This window comes from Ambystoma mexicanum, chromosome 14 (genome assembly GCF_040938575.1).
Source record: "Ambystoma mexicanum isolate Mex_15411 chromosome 14, UKY_AmexF1_1, whole genome shotgun sequence".
Taxonomy (NCBI): domain Eukaryota; kingdom Metazoa; phylum Chordata; class Amphibia; order Caudata; family Ambystomatidae; genus Ambystoma; species Ambystoma mexicanum.
This window is the reverse complement of record NC_090940.1, coordinates 429,163,331-429,179,929: the sequence shown is the minus strand read 5'-3', so window position 1 is coordinate 429,179,929 and position 16,599 is coordinate 429,163,331. Positions and strand designations below refer to the sequence as shown.

General features: G+C 45.4%; 1 protein-coding gene across 4 annotated transcripts in view; it reads right to left on the bottom strand.

Moving 5' to 3' along the window:
- LIN52 (lin-52 DREAM MuvB core complex component) overlaps nt 1–16,599 on the bottom strand; it is a 1,138,589-nt gene that overhangs the window by 730,866 nt on the left and 391,124 nt on the right. For all 4 annotated transcript variants that reach the window (XR_011283757.1, XR_011283758.1, XM_069637610.1 and 1 more), the window contains exon 3: nt 15,504–15,541. Coding sequence is in view for 2 of the 4 variants with exons in the window: in XM_069637610.1 (XP_069493711.1) it covers nt 15,504–15,541 (38 nt within the window). In the remaining 2 variants the exon portion in view is untranslated. The remainder of the gene's footprint in view (nt 1–15,503; nt 15,542–16,599) is intronic.

Genomic DNA, 16,599 nt, shown 5'->3' with positions numbered 1-16,599 from the left:
AGTACAATCATCTGATCATCCTCAGAGATTTCAACATCTTGTTCGACGAAGAAAACACAACCACACAAAAATCCTTAACCACCCAACTACCAGCCATGAACCCACAACAACTAGTCAAAGGAGCAACACACTCAGCAGCATACAGGGCCATCCTAAGCAGCTTTGGGGCCCTGGGCATGGACATCTTTGGGGCCCCCTGCCACCAAACCAAAGGAATTAAGGAATCAAGAATACTGGTCACACCCCCAGCCGCACCCATCGCGATCTCATCCTATAGGTTTACATGCTGTCTTGCAGCATAATAAGCATGTTTACTCCCTTTAAGTGGCTTTAATCAGAATGATAAACAGGTAGCATTTGTAGACCAACATTAGCAGTCTACAAAGGGGTTACTGTTCTAGTACATACAGGATACTTTTTATCAATAACATTCAGGAAGGTAGGTGTAGTATTAATGCAGGACCGTATGTAAAAGGTACATTTAACCCATAATGGACAGAATTCACATTAGCTGCCTCACAGAATGTAAAAGTGGTCATGCAGGGATAGAGACCACCACTTGGAAGGAAGTAGAACGCTACACATACCGTAGCATGGATGGTCGAGGCAGATTAGAAGCCACCAGGAAGGCGTCTTTATGCAGACAGATTAGAAGTGGGATATGGTTCTCAGATATTGTTGCCATTAGATATCAAAAGGAACAAATGCCTCTGGTGTGCGATATAAATATGCTCACTACTAACGCAGTGAAACCATAAATAAGGCTTTTATGAAGATCATAGCATGAGAAGGAAATCCCTCGGAAGGGCCGACTCTTTTGAAAGGTTTAGCAACTGCAATATTGAGAGGTTAGGCAATACAAGATTAAATGAGATGCCTAGGATCAAACATTGGTTAAGGGGTGAAGCTGGGATTTGTGCCTACACTGCAATTTCTGCATTTGAACACTTTCTTTTCCAGTTCTTATCATGAACTAAAACAATCTCATGTTATAAAAAAACAGAATTGGAAAGTACACAAATCACGTGACCAAACATGACCATTTTTAAACAAAATATTATAGACGGGTGTTCTGCAAAATGGGAATGATTCTAGCTTCATTCTCTCCATCATCAAGGGAAGTGTATAAGACCCAGCATACCAATCGATGTGATTTAACAAATGTAATCTGGGTTTGTCTTTTGTATTTTAAAGCTTTAATTACTTCGATAACAACGGCTTGTGACATTTTCATTTATAAACGTGCATAAAAACCTTTACATTTTACCAAAAAGCAAACCGTTTTTTGAGTCAAACAAGCAGACCTTAAAATATGCTTGCCGGAGTCCTGCAACATATGGTCCGCTCTCTTCCGTCTACCAACCCTTCCACCCAAATGGCCTACATGAGAAGAAAGATCAAATAATGGGCTAAATGTTACCAGCAGCATGCAAGATGGCAAACCTCACAGGACAGTAATGTAAGATATATTAGATGATTTAACCAGGATCACTGTATAGTCTGCTGTCAAATCCAGGATACAAGCATGAACGCTGTTGTTCCATATCTTGAATTTGGATACTTATTCACCTCTTGGACTCACTGTTTATGCCGTCGTTGGAGGTGATTGCCTAGGTTTTACAACACTCCATGTGAACAAACCAATTTGTAGACCTTCACCATACGGAATATATGTTCGTTTTTTTAGCAACCCCTATCTGGTACAGTTACATTGCAGATAATAGCAGATGTTGTTCTGCAAAACCAAGTACATGCAGGCAGGTTTATAAACTTCAGACATAGAAAAGGCTCAGCCAGCCTTGCTGGAATGTGATATTCTAATTTTGCATATGAACACATATCTCTGCAATGGGTGCTTCACACACTGAGCTAACTTCTGAAACATTGTGGCACTCAATTTATCAATATGCATTTCACCATTGCCTATTGCAGATGATCAACATAATTCCCACAGGAAGGAAAGAATGCTACAGAGCCATAAGGAACACACAAACTATGTTTACCACAGTGAACACAGAAAGCAATACATGATGAATTGATCAAGGCAGAATGCACTTTTCAAAACAGAAAGGCAATGGGTTTAGAGCCTCAGCAGCACCCCATAAAATATCCTGACGTGTATTATTTAAGACTGGTGAACAGTGGAATTTTACTTATTCAGATCCGCTAGCCTTGTGGGGCCCTCTCCAAGGGGTGGGGGCCCTGGGCAATTGCCCCTTTTGCCCTCCCATAAAACGTCTCTGGCAGGGCACACACTGGATAAATCTTCGCCAACAAGGATCTCATCACCACGGCACCCCCAATTCAATCTCTGGAGCGACCACCTCATCATTCCATTCATAATCACAACGGCAGCTCCATCAAAGAAGCAACAAGAAAAACCAATGATCATGATGAAAAGAAATTGGAGAACCATAACAAATTCCAACCTAGCCGAGCTCCTGGAACTCAGCAAACCACAAGCAACAACCATGGAAGAAGCTGACCTAGACAAAAAAAAGTCGCCCTACTCCATATACCTGGATCACAACAACTCTAGATGACATCGCCAAAGAAAAGCCCTTCACCCCATCACGTAAGAAAACAGCAGCAAAATGGTTCACCCCACTACTCAGCGTCATTAAAAGAAAAAAAATGAAAACTAGAATCTGAATGGAGGACCAACACCACCACTGCAAACAAATTGAAATTCCTGCAACAGATTCGCTCATATAATAAGGAAATACAAAAAGCGAAGGAGGAAACACTATGACAACCGAATCTTCAGAGCACCAAACGCCCAAAAAGAACTCTTCAAAATCATAAACGAAATCAAAAACCCACCGAGCTGCAACAACACGCCAATTCCATCGATTAAACTTTGCGATGACCTAGGAGACCACTTCAAAAACAAAATAACTTCCATCCAACACACCATACAAAACAGACCAAGCCATCACACCTCAAACCTCATCGACACTGACAAGGAATATCCAAACAAGCTATGAAGCTTCCCAGAAATATCAGTGGAGACTTTCGTCAAACTGGTAAACCAAAGCAACAAATCAGGCTCCCCTGAAGACCCCTGCCCCCTAGACATATACAAAACAATTCTCAAACAAGGGACCCCCCATTGAATACCACAGGAAGCTCTCAAACTCTCAAACTCACAGGTAAAGTACCACAGGCCTTCAAATCGGCTTGCATCAAGCTGCTACTCAAAGACACAACAGGAAACGTAGAGGACTTATCCAACTACAGACCCATTTCCAACATACCCTACATAGCCAAACTACTAGAAACATAAGTCTACAAAATAACCCAAGAATTCATAGGCACTTTCAATTAGGCACTTTGAGTGAACAAGGTACAAACCCAAATAGATGCGGTGTTCTTATTACAGAACCGAATTACTAAGATTGCGACCTTTGCACAAGTATGAGTGGTGTTTTTTATGAATGAGATGAAAGAGTATGTGAGAAATGATGTGCGAGATGTTAGTTTTCTGTTGGTGTGATAACATGTGTTTTTGGATAATCGGTTTTTAATAGATGTGATATTAATGCGTTTATGATTTTTTTAAACTGTTTTTCTACGATTTTATTTGATCAATGAATAAAATAAATTTTAACATTTACTGCCTTTTGTCAGGGTTGTTCTTTGGAAGGGATTATGTGGCGTTTTTACGCATGAATTGCACGATTAATAATTGGAAGGTGTGCACTTATCTACGGATAATTGCACATTTGTATGGGTTGAAGTTCAGCAAGACAGCATTAGATTCACACACTACAGTCACCTCTCAGCGTACTGGAGCAAATACACATTTCCACACCTTATTAATACAATGTTGAACAGATTCAGAGGAGAAATATGGTCAGTGTTGAACATCTTCTCAGAAATATCAACACTAGAAGACATATCATCCTCTGACAGACTTGGTGGAGTTTTTACACGAGACAGACTTGACCAGTGCAAGACTATGGATTTGTTCGGGAGCCATTTTAAATCTAATTTGACAAGCAAGACCACTTATATTTAACTTGGGATTCTCACTACTTTATGAGGCTTTTGAGAAATATAATGCCACTATGCACAAAACCAGAGAGTTTATTAACACTAGTCGTTTAAGTGCTTCTCGACCCCTATCCAACTCTGGCAAAACACTAATAAACTCGATTCATAAGCAATTTGAAAATACAGCAAACAAAAACTAACCTCATTTGGTATCAGGTAATATTTTCGCCAGCAAAAATATCGCCGTACATATGGTCGTCGGAAACAGCCATAGGCAATATTTTTGGTGGCGAAAATATTAGGTGTGGGCGTTGCAGGGGTGACCCCCGCAGGGTCCATGTGTTATTTTCACCGCAAAAATATGGCGATATTTTAAGTCATAACCATTAGCGCCATCCATGGAACAAACTTGCAAGCTTCTATCTTGTAACACTCGTGGACATATGCATCTCTTCAACAATCAAGCTAACCCTCTTGATAGTTATGACATCATAACTTTGCAAGAGATGTGGCTGACGTTGATACCTGTCTGGGACGATAATAGCATATAAATAACTCCTGCCATTACACAATCTAAAGGAAGACCAATGGCAGGTTTGTTAATTGCAACCAAAAATTCAAAAGGCATGTCTCAAAAAGTGGGCTCAACCAAACTTGCACATCCAATTAGTCAAAATAACTATACATACATACATATTCCATTGCACTAGTCAACCTGTACTGGAATCACCTAGCAATAAAAGATGATATTTTTTTAAATGACATGGAAAACATATTTGATTTAATCGCTGTGAAGCAAACTATTACAACTATCATTATAGCAGGTGATCTGAACTTAAAAATTATCTTCAACGCCAATCAACAACAAACGACTAGAGCAATAAGATGGACAAATCTCATGGATAACCGGCAAATGGTGATGCTCAGTGGCGAAGTGGAAGAAGATTTACCGGCTTGCTGCACCAATGAAAGACTATTTATTACATCAATACAGATCTGAAGATATTTCCATGTATACAAAGTTTCATGATTCAGGAGCAGACCCAAAGTGATCATCATCATCATCATCATCTTACGGCAACATGGAAATGGCCCATCCAAACAGGTGACCTAATGGAGCGACATATGAATGAACAACTGACGGTAAATAGTGGCCGTAATAGATTACTTTGGAAACCAGGCTGTCTCCATGATCTAAATCGGCTACTAAATACCAACATTGACAGCACAAATCCATCCTTTCTGAGTAACGAATGCTACACAGCAACTTTGCAACTCTTCACACAAGACAAAAGCACCTTTCATAAACCTCTATTTAAACATATGCACAAATATGAATGTGAGCTTAAGCGAAGAAAGGCTTTACTTTGGAGATATTTACCATATTTCTCTACAAAGGATGAAAACCGATATCTGCAGGTGAAAACCTTAATATCAAGATATAAAAATTGGGTTGTCTCCAGGAGATCACTTCTGTATCAACAAGATGGAGAAATAATGCTCTGTGCACTCGCCCCCAGAAATTCTGGAGCAATATGTCATTTACTTAATGGTGTCACTCTAACTTCACAGACATCTCTTCAAATAAATGCAGTGACAGGGTAAGATTGGCTATTTCTCGGATCTTTACTCCATCAAAGATGGAAATTTTCTCAATGACAAAACTGTTGCACCATCTAATCTCCCTATGATATTTGATATTGATGACAAAGTTCTACATTGCAAAATTAAGCCTCTCAAGAGCCCCAGGCTCTGATGGCCTTTCAAACAGAGATTTGAAAATGTACCCAGAGCAATGGGCAGGAATACACTTTATGATATTTCAGGATATAGTGAGGAGTCAAGGAATACCAGAAAGTTGAAGCAAGTCCATAATAGTTCCCCTTTTAAAAAAAGGGGAATCGACAACAACCTCGCTGTTATAGGCCGATAGCGTTGCTTGACGCACCGGGCAAACTCTTTTTGGGGCTAATCTTGAGGGGCTTGACAATTTGGATCAACTAAAATAGAGTTTATGATCTGCATCAGACGGGCTTTATACCCGGCATGGGAACATCCAACAAACTTCTCACCATAACAGCGAATCAATCAATTCACATTAAATCCAAACCTATATTTATGGCCTTTGTTGACTTTAAGTCAGCGTTTGACTCAGTAGTAGAGCGCTCATGTTTCGTAAATTCCTAATTGCTGGATGTCCTAGGAATCCAATAGCTATAATCGCCCAGCTACACACAAAGACCTCAAAATGAGTTAGGCTTACATCAGATGGCAAACTATCAGCTCCGATAATGACCGAACATGGCTTGAAGCAAGGATGCGTTCTTGCATCTACAATTTAACTTTTTTCATAGCCGATATGGGTAACTTATTTTCTTCTGTAATATCTGACCCTCCACTAATTGGGGAGTACCCAATAGCTTGGCTCTTTTATGCAGATGATCTGCTACTGATGTCAAAGACTCCTACTGGCCTTCAAAAGCTATTAAATGTGTTGGAAAAATATGCAACCGATAACTACCTTGAAATCAATGTTGACAAAACAAACATCTTATGTAATCATCCCAAGACCCGATCAAAATCTCGTAATTTTAAATGGCGTCTAAATGGAAACGAGCTTGGAATTATTCATTAATACAAATACTTGACCATCAATGTCATCAGCACAATGATCAACTGTACTTACAATAAATAGAAACAAAAATGAGAACAGTTGCATCACAAGCAATGATAATTCAGTGTAAATTTGGAAAATGTTCCTACTCCTCGGTCATCACCTTCTACTTACAAAAAACCACAGCAATAGTCTTGTATGGAGCGGACACCAAACCTCCTAAATCAAAGCAGTTTTGGACTCAATTGGAAGGGAAATTTTGGAAGAGACTTCTAGGCATTCCAAAGAACACACAAATGTGTGCAAGAAGATGCAAGCTAGGATTATCTCTGTATGCGATATACTGCTGGAAGATGTTGAGCCTATATAGAAAACTCGTCATGGCATCAACAACACAACATACCTTATAGACAAATTAGCAATCTATATGCTCACATCAGACCACGATTTTCCTCAGAAATGGAGACTCTTTATGAATACTGTTACGGATGCGGTGGAAATAACAGAAGAAACACTGGCTTCTAATCCTACAAGAGCCAAAAACAAGATATGGCGAATAAACTGGATTTGCACCTTAGATGATTGCAAGCGGTATAACATTTATAAGGACAATCCTTTCTGGAGAAGAAATTTTGTATTACTGAACAATATCCATTGACATTTACTGATTTACGACTCACAGATCTTCTTACGATATTGTCTGAACTTAGTAAAAATAAAACATATACAAGCACGTCGGCATCAAATAAATGAAGCAGAGAACTACTGTTTCTGCCATATCCAACTCTGTAAAGAGACTATGCAGCATTTACTAACTGAATGCAAAACTTTAACAACTAAGCAAATCTTGCATTTTGGTCCCCATTTTCGATATTTCAGAATTTTGACATTGCACGACTTATGGATCAAAATGTATAAAACAAACCTGACAATGATTCAAATAGCAATAGCCAAATTCATTCTTCAGCTTAACATTGAGAATTAGTTATAAAATCTATGATGACTTGTAACTGATATCAACAAACTGCCAATTTGATCTATAATAGAGATTCGTGTATGATACACTATTGCAAATTGCATGGATTGTGAAACTCTGAAAGTCTGTTTTTAGCTTGGCTTTTCTCCTTTTATTAATTGTATAAACTTATTCCTTTTTTAAAAATTAATGTATAATATTCTTGACAATCTGGTGAGATTAACAAATGTAAACGATTTAATGATATTTAAGTGAACTGTTATTGAAAAGTTGATTTATAACTAGATCAATAAAAAATAACTAAAAAAAAGTATGTCATCTGCAAAGGCAGCTATCTTATGGACCCTTCCCCCCCCCAAACGGTATCCCATAAATCTGCCCGTTTTCTCTTAATGCTGCCAAAAGTGGTTTTAAATACATTGCATAGAGCAACGGGATAGGGGGCAACCCTGCTTAGTACCCCTCTGGACCTAAATGGGCTCAGTTAACTGGCCATTTATTTCCAACCTTAATGAGGGGTTCTGGAAGTTCACTATGATCCTTGTCAAACATTTCTTGTAAAAGTCCCTCTGCTTCATTGTAATGAACAAAAACCGCCACTCCACCCTGGCAAAGGCCATTTGTGTCCAAGGCATTTGTGTCCAAGGCTGCTAAAAATGGTGCAAATTTCTTTTTGCTAGACTTTTCAATGAGGTGAGCCATCCTCCTCGTATTGTCACTTGTCTGCCTCCCCCTAATGAACCCCGGCTGGTTGGGCCAATTATGTTTGGAAGGATTAGGTCTAGGCGATTCTCCAAGACCTTCGTGAAGATCTTCGCCTTCACATTTATTAACGGTATCGTCTTATAAGGAACAAGTTACTTACCTTTAACTGTTGTTCTCCAGTATGGGTCTGGCATGGATACACATGCTCATGAATATTCCCTGTCGTCAGGTTGGGAATCCTCGGTAACAGAAAAAATCTGTTTCAGTTTTGTTTCCGACCTTGATTTCCTAACAACTAATCACTGAGCTCTGCGTCATACTGCTCATGCTGCCCTGAGCCAATGACTGCCCTCTAAGCCCCTCCTCTGGCATTCATCTTCAGATTTGGTAGCACGTAAAGTGGCACTAGGACCAAGAGAAGAGCCGCAGAGGGGTAGGCGGGAGGGTTTCGCATGTGAATCCATTCCAGACCAATGCCGGAGAACAGTTGCATGTAAGTAACTTGTTCCTTCTCCAGCATGGGGTCTGGCATGGATTCACATGCTCATGAATAAAGAATACATAGCAGTATACATATTCACAGCCACGGGAGGCAGCAAGGCTCAACATAAGCATTTTCCTCACCTGGCTTACCTTCAAGCAAACAGGTTGCGCAGCACTGCTTTGCTGAACCTGGACTCCTCCCTGGATTCCCTGACGACGCAGTAGAATTTTGTGAAGGTTTGAGTCGACCTCCACGTAGCAGCCCTGCAGACGTCAAGCAGGGGGCACACCAGACAGGAACACCGTAGTAGCAGCGATCACTCTGGTAAAATGGGCTCTTGGACGGCCAGGCAGCGGTCGGTTTGCCAACCAGTGACAATGAGTGATACAGCCGGTGAGCAACCTGGAAATGGAAGCCTTGGACAGGGCCTTCCCATAGTTCACAGGGCCAAAGTTCACAAGAAGTTGTGACGTCTTCCAAAAACTCTGTTGTCCACAGAACTTCAGCGCTATAGCCACATCCAGCGAGAGCAAAGTCTTTTCAGCCGGCGACGAAGGTGTCAGAAAAAACACAGGTAACACCAAGGGCTCGTTTAGATGAAAGTCTGACAGCACCTTGTCCATGAAGGTGGGGTGCGTCCGCAGCACCACCCTCGTGTCGTGAAAAGTTAAGGAGGCTTACAGGGCAGGGCCTGAATCTCACCCACCCGTCGTGCAGAGGTGATGGCCACGAGGAACGAGGTCTTCAAAGACAAGAACTTCAGGGAAACAGTCTGCATAGGTTCGAATGGAGGGCCCATGAGGCGGTACCACATTGAGTTCCCACGCCGGGGCTGCAGTCTTCACCGGCGGGAACAAACGGAACAGTCCTTTGACAAACTCCTTAACCAGACGTTGTGACCATAACAGCGACCGTCCCGGTGATCTGGTGTAGCGGGAGATAGCCACCAGATGAACCTTGGAGGCATGGGCCAGCCCTGCTTTGGCCAGCGACAGCAAATATGGTAGCACTTGCGGAGCCATGACCCAGAGAGGGTTGATCTTCTGAGCACGGCACAAACAGCGAACCTCTTCCATTTATGTCCGTAGCATTTTAGAGTAGACAATGCACTGACCTTGGCAAGCACCTCCTTGTAGTCCGCTGGGATATCGTAATCCCTGAACTCTAACGCTGCAGGAGCCAGGCCTTCAGGTTCAGCGATCCTGGGTCGTGGTTACACCTCCTTCCCTGGTGAGATGATCTGTGACCACTGGAAGCTTTACTGCAGGGGATGCCGACATGCAGAGAAGGTCCGGGTACCAGATCTGCCTCGGCCATGCTGGTCCGATGAGGATCATCCTGCACCAGGACTGTGAGCTGATTGATGAGTCGAAGAAGCAACGGAGGGAACGCATACAGAAACAGGCCGTCCCAGGGGAATGAGAATGCATCCCCATGCTCCACGGCTGGGGAAACCTGCCGGCGAACCTCTGGCACTTGGTGTTCGTCGCTGTCGCAAAAAGATCAATTTGGGGATTGCCCCATTTGCGGAACAGGTGGTTCACTTGGTCCTGTCGAAGCTCCCACTCGTGGCAAGAGCATAGCTCCCTGCTGAGAGAGTCAGCGACGGTGTTCTTTACTCCTGCCAGATGAAACAGAATGAGGAACATCCCCTGGGCGACGGCCAAGTGCCTTAGGTCCTGCGCTTCTTTGGAGAGCGGCAGGGATCTGGTGCCCCCCTGCTTCTTGATGTAAAACATTGCGGTGGTATTCTCTGTGAAGACCTGCACCACCTTGCCCTTGAGGGACGGAAAGAAGGACTTGAGGGCCCAAAACACTGCCCAAAACTCCAGCATGTTGATGTGCAGCGTCTTCTCCTCAGGCAGCCACAGGCCTCTGGCATGAAGACTTCCGGTATGAGCTCCCCATCCTTCCAGCAAGGCGTCCGTCGTGACAGCCTCCTGGTGTGATGGGGTCTGGAAATCTGTGCCCCCGGACAAATGAGAGCACACTGCCCACCACCGTATTGCTCGACGGAAGCTCTCGTCAAGCGTGATCTTGCCCTGGAAGCTTCCTGACACTTGTATCCAATGGTCGTCGAGGAACTCCTGTAGTGGACGCATCCGCAGCCTGCAGACCCGGATGAGATGGATTCATGACAACATCATGCTGAGAAGAGACTTGATGGTCCTCATTGTGGCGATCTTCAGTGCCAAAAGCCGTTGCACCTTGCCCAAGATGGCCACTATCCTTTCCTCAGACGGTGACGCCAGACACGACACTGTTGAGTCGGGCATTTAGGAACAGCGTGTCCTCCAATCGAGTCAAGCAGGACTTCGCATAGTTCACTGAGAACCCCAGATCCATCAGCAGGCGAATGGTCCTCGCTGCGTGGTCGTCGGCGATTTCCCTCAATCTGGCACGGATGAGCCAGTCGTCCAGGTATGGGTAGACGTGAATCCCTTGCATTCATAGGTGGGCCGCCACCGGCACCAGGCACTTTGTGTAGACTCTGGGTGCCAACTTCATCCCGAAAGGAAAGGTCTTTAACTGGTAATGTATCCCTTGAACGACGAAGGTCAGGAACTTGTGGTGACCCTTGTGTCACGGCTCGGGGAGCCTGGAAGCTCTGGAATAGGTGGAAGCGGCGTACGGATATCCCGATCACGCTTCCTCTACCCAGTGCAGCGGTCTAGTCTTTTCAGCAACGTATCCCGACACAGGTTATAGCCCGCCCCTTCCTGTGTTCGGGTGCGTTGCAACGCTCCTGTTTTTCGGCTGCTGCTTGTCTTTCGTGCTCGTGTCCCCTGCTACCGTTTTGTTTTCCGTACTCTAACCCCCCCTTCCTTGTTAGTTTTCTTGTACCCTCTCCGGTCACCCCGCTCCGGCTCGAGGTACTCTCCTTCCCAGGTTTCTCTTTTCCGGAGCTCGCTCCGATTCTTGATTCCTTCCTCTCCCCTTTTCCTCGCTCCCGTTCTCCATTCCCTTCCCGTCCTACCGCCTAACTAACTTCCCTCTATTACTTCGTTCCCGTTTCCTTACCTCCCCTTCCGCCCGCCTTTGTTTACTATTCTTGCCTTTCCGTCTTTTCAATCCTTCCGCCTTTCTTACTTACCTTCCTCCACTCGCCTTTTCTTGTTTATCGGCTCCTTCTGTGTACCGTACCCAGGAATACACTTCGGATTTGCCTTGCCTTGTTGCTGATACTTGGACTTCCGATTTCTTACCTACCTCTGCTATTCCTCCTTGGAGGCCTGCTGCCCAGTTCTGGAAGGGTGTGTGCCTCTTCTCCAGCAGATACCCAGCTCCTGCAAGTGTCAAGTGCTTCCTACTACAGACGATTCATCTACAGTTCTCTGGGGTTTTTTCAGCCTCTGGCTTTTTTCCCCCCAACTCCGCGGCCGCGGAGGGTCACCACCGCTCACCCTTGGGGTGTCGCGGTGGCGGCCTCCTTCGGCCGCTCTCATCTACAAAAAAAAGGGAAGGCCAAGCCTAAGGAGAACCAGACCCTGAACCTACGCCGGGGAATACGAGGTGAGGAGGAAAGGGAAGTAAGGGAGGCCGAGATCCTACAGGATCAAGAGGAGATTCTCGATACCCTTGACACCTTGTGAATGGGGATGTGGAAGTACGCATCCTCCAGGTCCAGTGACGACAGAAAGTCTCCCTCTTCCAGTTGTCCGAGTACATGTTGGAGTGACCATGCAGAACTTCTGAGACTATCAATTTTTTTAGTCGTCGCAGGTCGAGAATGGGTATCCAGCCCTGGTCTTCTTTCGTATGAGGAAGTACTTTGAGTACACTCCGGAGCCCCCCTTTCTTTAATATGGGCCGGACCTCCAGCAGCAGCTGAGGTATGTGGTTTTCCTGCCGGGCCACTGGTGGTATCTGCAGGCACTTACGATGGAATTCTAGAGTGTCTGTGGGCGAGAGAGTCCAGCACCCACCGGTCGTTGGAGATGGACTTCTACGCGCTGACGAAGTTGGCCAGCTGGCCGCCTACCGGGGTGCACTGGTGGGGGCCCGACGTCACGGCTGGTTCATTCCTGCTTGGAGGTAGACAAGCCACCTTGCGGTGACCTATGATGACAGTGTCCTCCTCTGAAGTTCTTGGAGCGCCCCCTATTGTTCTCCTGGGCCGAGGAACGGGAAGGTTGACGGTAAGTAGAGGATCCTCCGTCCAAGCTCTTTGAGGAGCAGGTATACTTGCCTCCTGATGACCGAAAGGACAGCCGTCATTGCTGTAGCGTGCCAAGGGCATGTGCCGTCTCCATGTTCGCCTTGATGGCCTGTAGGGACTCATCCACAGCTTTCCTGAAGAAGTTATCGCCATCAATGGGCATGTCCAAAACCCTGTTCTGGACCTCCTGACGAAAGTTGGTGGCCTTGAGCCAACCACAGCAGCAAAGGCAAACGCTGTTAAAATCTGGCGGAATCCCGCGTCCGTGATGTCAGTGGCCACCGTGATGGCGTGGGCCGACGCCAATTCACCTTCCTGAAGACTCTCCAATGCCTCTGCCCTCTTATCGTCGGGGAGAAAATCCAGCAGAGGGGCGAGCTTGAACCACAGCTCCCGGTCGTAACACCACGATAGCAAGGGCGTTGGCGGCCTTGATAGTCCTCGCAGCAGAGTAGATCACTCGCCTACCCATCGCATCAAACTTCTTCCCCTTGTTGTCAGGAGGGGTGGACGCAGTCGAAGACGTAGAGCCCGAAGACTTATTCCTTGCCGCTGCCAAGACCACTGAGTCCAGTGACGGCTGGGACCGCAAGCACTTGGGCGCAGAGTCCGGCACCCTGAACTTTTTCTCCGGACGGTCCCTCTTGGGTGGGCCCATAGAAGGGTTCTTCATGAGCGCCAATCCTTCATCCCAAAAGTCATTCAAGAGGGGACTGAAAGGATGGTCTTCCTCTTCGCTTCACGTTTTTTGGTATAGGAATCAATTCCATGCTATGATCTCCAGGGCGTCGGAGCTGTTCCAACTCACGCCAGAGGAGAAGGGGGGATTACTCTCAGGGGGTTTCTTGGGGCCCTTCGATGTTAAGGGGGGTCCTTTCCTCTCATCTTAGACATAGTGACTTACTGTAGGCCTTCCCGTGGGACTAATCTCACTTGGATATCCAGAGCTCTACCAGGTAGAGACTCTTCGTGAACATCCTCTTATCTTGGGGAAGGAATGCTTTATCCCCCCGCAACTCTTGATATCCTTGTGGATGGGCAGAGTGAATTTCCAAAAGCTTCAAGCCACCGATTTGTTGTATGTTGATGTGTCTGTTATGGGGGGGGAATAGCCCATAATTCCAGGGGACCTTTCACTTTCGGTGACCCCCTTAGCCCAGATGCGGGTAAAGTTCTTGCTTTACTTGCTTCCTGGGTTTATATATGTCCATCTATGAAACACTTGTGTATAGGCGCGTTATAAATACCATATCATATCATCTTCGGCCCCATGACGTATTCTAATTTTGCCCCAAGGGATGGGTTAGCACTCTCCTGTGTGCCTGAATGCGTGACAGTCTCCTTTCATCTCCTGATTGTTCTTCCCCAAGGGCTTCTGCTCCCTTGCACTGGGCTTGGGGCTTTCTCCCCTCACGATGCCTAACTCGTGCTGCTCCTGATACATAGGCTCCCCCAATCTCTTCAGGTTCCCAGGGCATTTTCCCCACCCTGTTGCAGGCCTTGCTTTCTCCCCTGCTGTCTCCCCCAGCTCTCTCTTTGCTAGGGCTCTCTCACTCTGCTCCTTTATTGGCTTCGCTACTCTGCTTGGTAGTTAAGCTTATATTTCCGGCTAGCTCTCCCCGGGTGCTTTCCCAATCGTATATCGGGAATTCACTACAGACTCACTCCCAATTGCTCACCGCCTCACCACGCCGAGGTTCTGGTCTCCTTGGGCCCTCCTCCACTCCCAATCCACTTACCATGAGAAAGCTGCGCCTCTCAGCGGAGAAGTAAAGGCGGGCCTCCTGCTGCCCCTTTGCAGCCGGCTCCTCCTCCTACCACTTGGTCTCCCGCGTCCCTCCCCGAACCGAAGCTCTTATCCTCTTCTGAGACTCAGGAGCTTCTCTTCACACAGGTCACAGGGTATCCCTTCACTCGCCTAAACGGACCTCCGGCTCTCCTGTCCCTCCTCACAACCACAGTCCTCCAGCTGGCTGTTCCCGCTCGATCCTCTTCTTCTTGGCCTTCCCTTGGGCTTGGGCGGGACGCCTCTTGGGTTCTGGTCAGACCCAACTCCCGCTGGAGTAGCTCGTTCAGCTGCAGCGGTTTGAATGTTGAAATTGGCCCCTTTAAATGCGGGCACTCCTCGTCACAAAATTTGCTGCCTCGGGAAGGCTTTAACGCACAGTCGGGAAGCCTCGGGGTTCGGGAGAGCATCAATCACAGTGCTCTCCCCACCGTGGCCATCTTGGATTCCCTTAAGGGGAACTTTAAGGTAAATGTGCATCTGTTAATTTGCATGAAATATTAGGTGAAATGAAGTATGGATTACAAAAACATATTATAAACTTAAACTTAAGTTATACTTACCTAAACAAAGTACCTTCAATGAGAATGGGAATCACGTTTCTACTTCCTAAAAATAATTGTACTCACAACTTAATTGAAAATCTTAGTTGCAGCCCTGGGCTGTAATGCATGCTCTACAGGAAACCTACATACATACACGAGGGGAGAGGACATTAAAACCAACAAAATGACTACAAACATTTGCACATTAAAACTACAATAGGAAAGAAAAACCACTTACACTTTTAAAGGAAGCAGCAAATTCAGCGACTCCTGGAACTGGGGAGAAAAGTGAATAATAAGGAAGGATTGAGTGGAGACAATACAAAAAAGTGGTTAAAGGTAAAAAAGGGAAGGAATAAGAAAAGCGAGATGGAATGAGGAGGAGGGACATTAACAGAAACAAGTATATTATGGGTAAAGAGAGAACATTTAAAGAGAATACAAAATGAAAAAGAAAAATGGAGATATTGGACAAGGGCAATTGGATGGGAAGGTGGAAGGGGACAGTAACAATGGGAAGAGAAAAGAGACAAGAAAATAAAAGGATGGATGGGGACAAGAAGAAAGGCAAATGGGGTTAAAGGTAGGGGATGGAGGGGTCAAAAAGGAGGGAGGGGAGAGAGAGTTATCCAAATCAAGATTTTAATAAACATCTCAGATGGCAAGTCACAGTACTGAAAGGAAAATGCCTTGCAAAACCAGTTAATATGTATTATTTCAAAAAATAAAACCCAGCAAGTCACTGTTCAGGGTTGCTGGCATACTACAAAAGAGTACACAATCCATGAAAGATTGGGCATAAAACATTGCAAACCTCGTCTTTCATGCTATTCTTGGAAGAGTGCACATCTGTATTTGTATATATTTAAGAATAGGGTGTAATTTCAGACAGCAATCACTTCGACGTGTATTTTCTCCCTCCGTCCCCACAGGCCATCCTACCATCACCGGGAAACACGATTGCCCTTCTATAGGGCATGGACTCCAAAATGCAGCCAGCTCACCCACATCAGCCGCAACCCCATCAGCACCCCCTCACCGTCTACAACGCGGAAGATGCTCACCATTGTCCGCTCAGCTTTCGCCCATGCAGCAGACATTGCACATCCATCGAAAAATCCACTGCCATCAGCACCTTCTTTATTGACAAAATCAGCAAGATTTGCCAGCACATAGACACCAGCTCTGCATCCACAGACCTCCCTCACATCCCTCCTCGCAAAATCTCCACACCCTCACCAACATTCAAGACACTCTTTAAAGAGGACCTGATAGAAACCCTGGCCGCCCTCAAAGCCACATCGTATAAAGCCAGCATCCTCCCGGCATCCAAC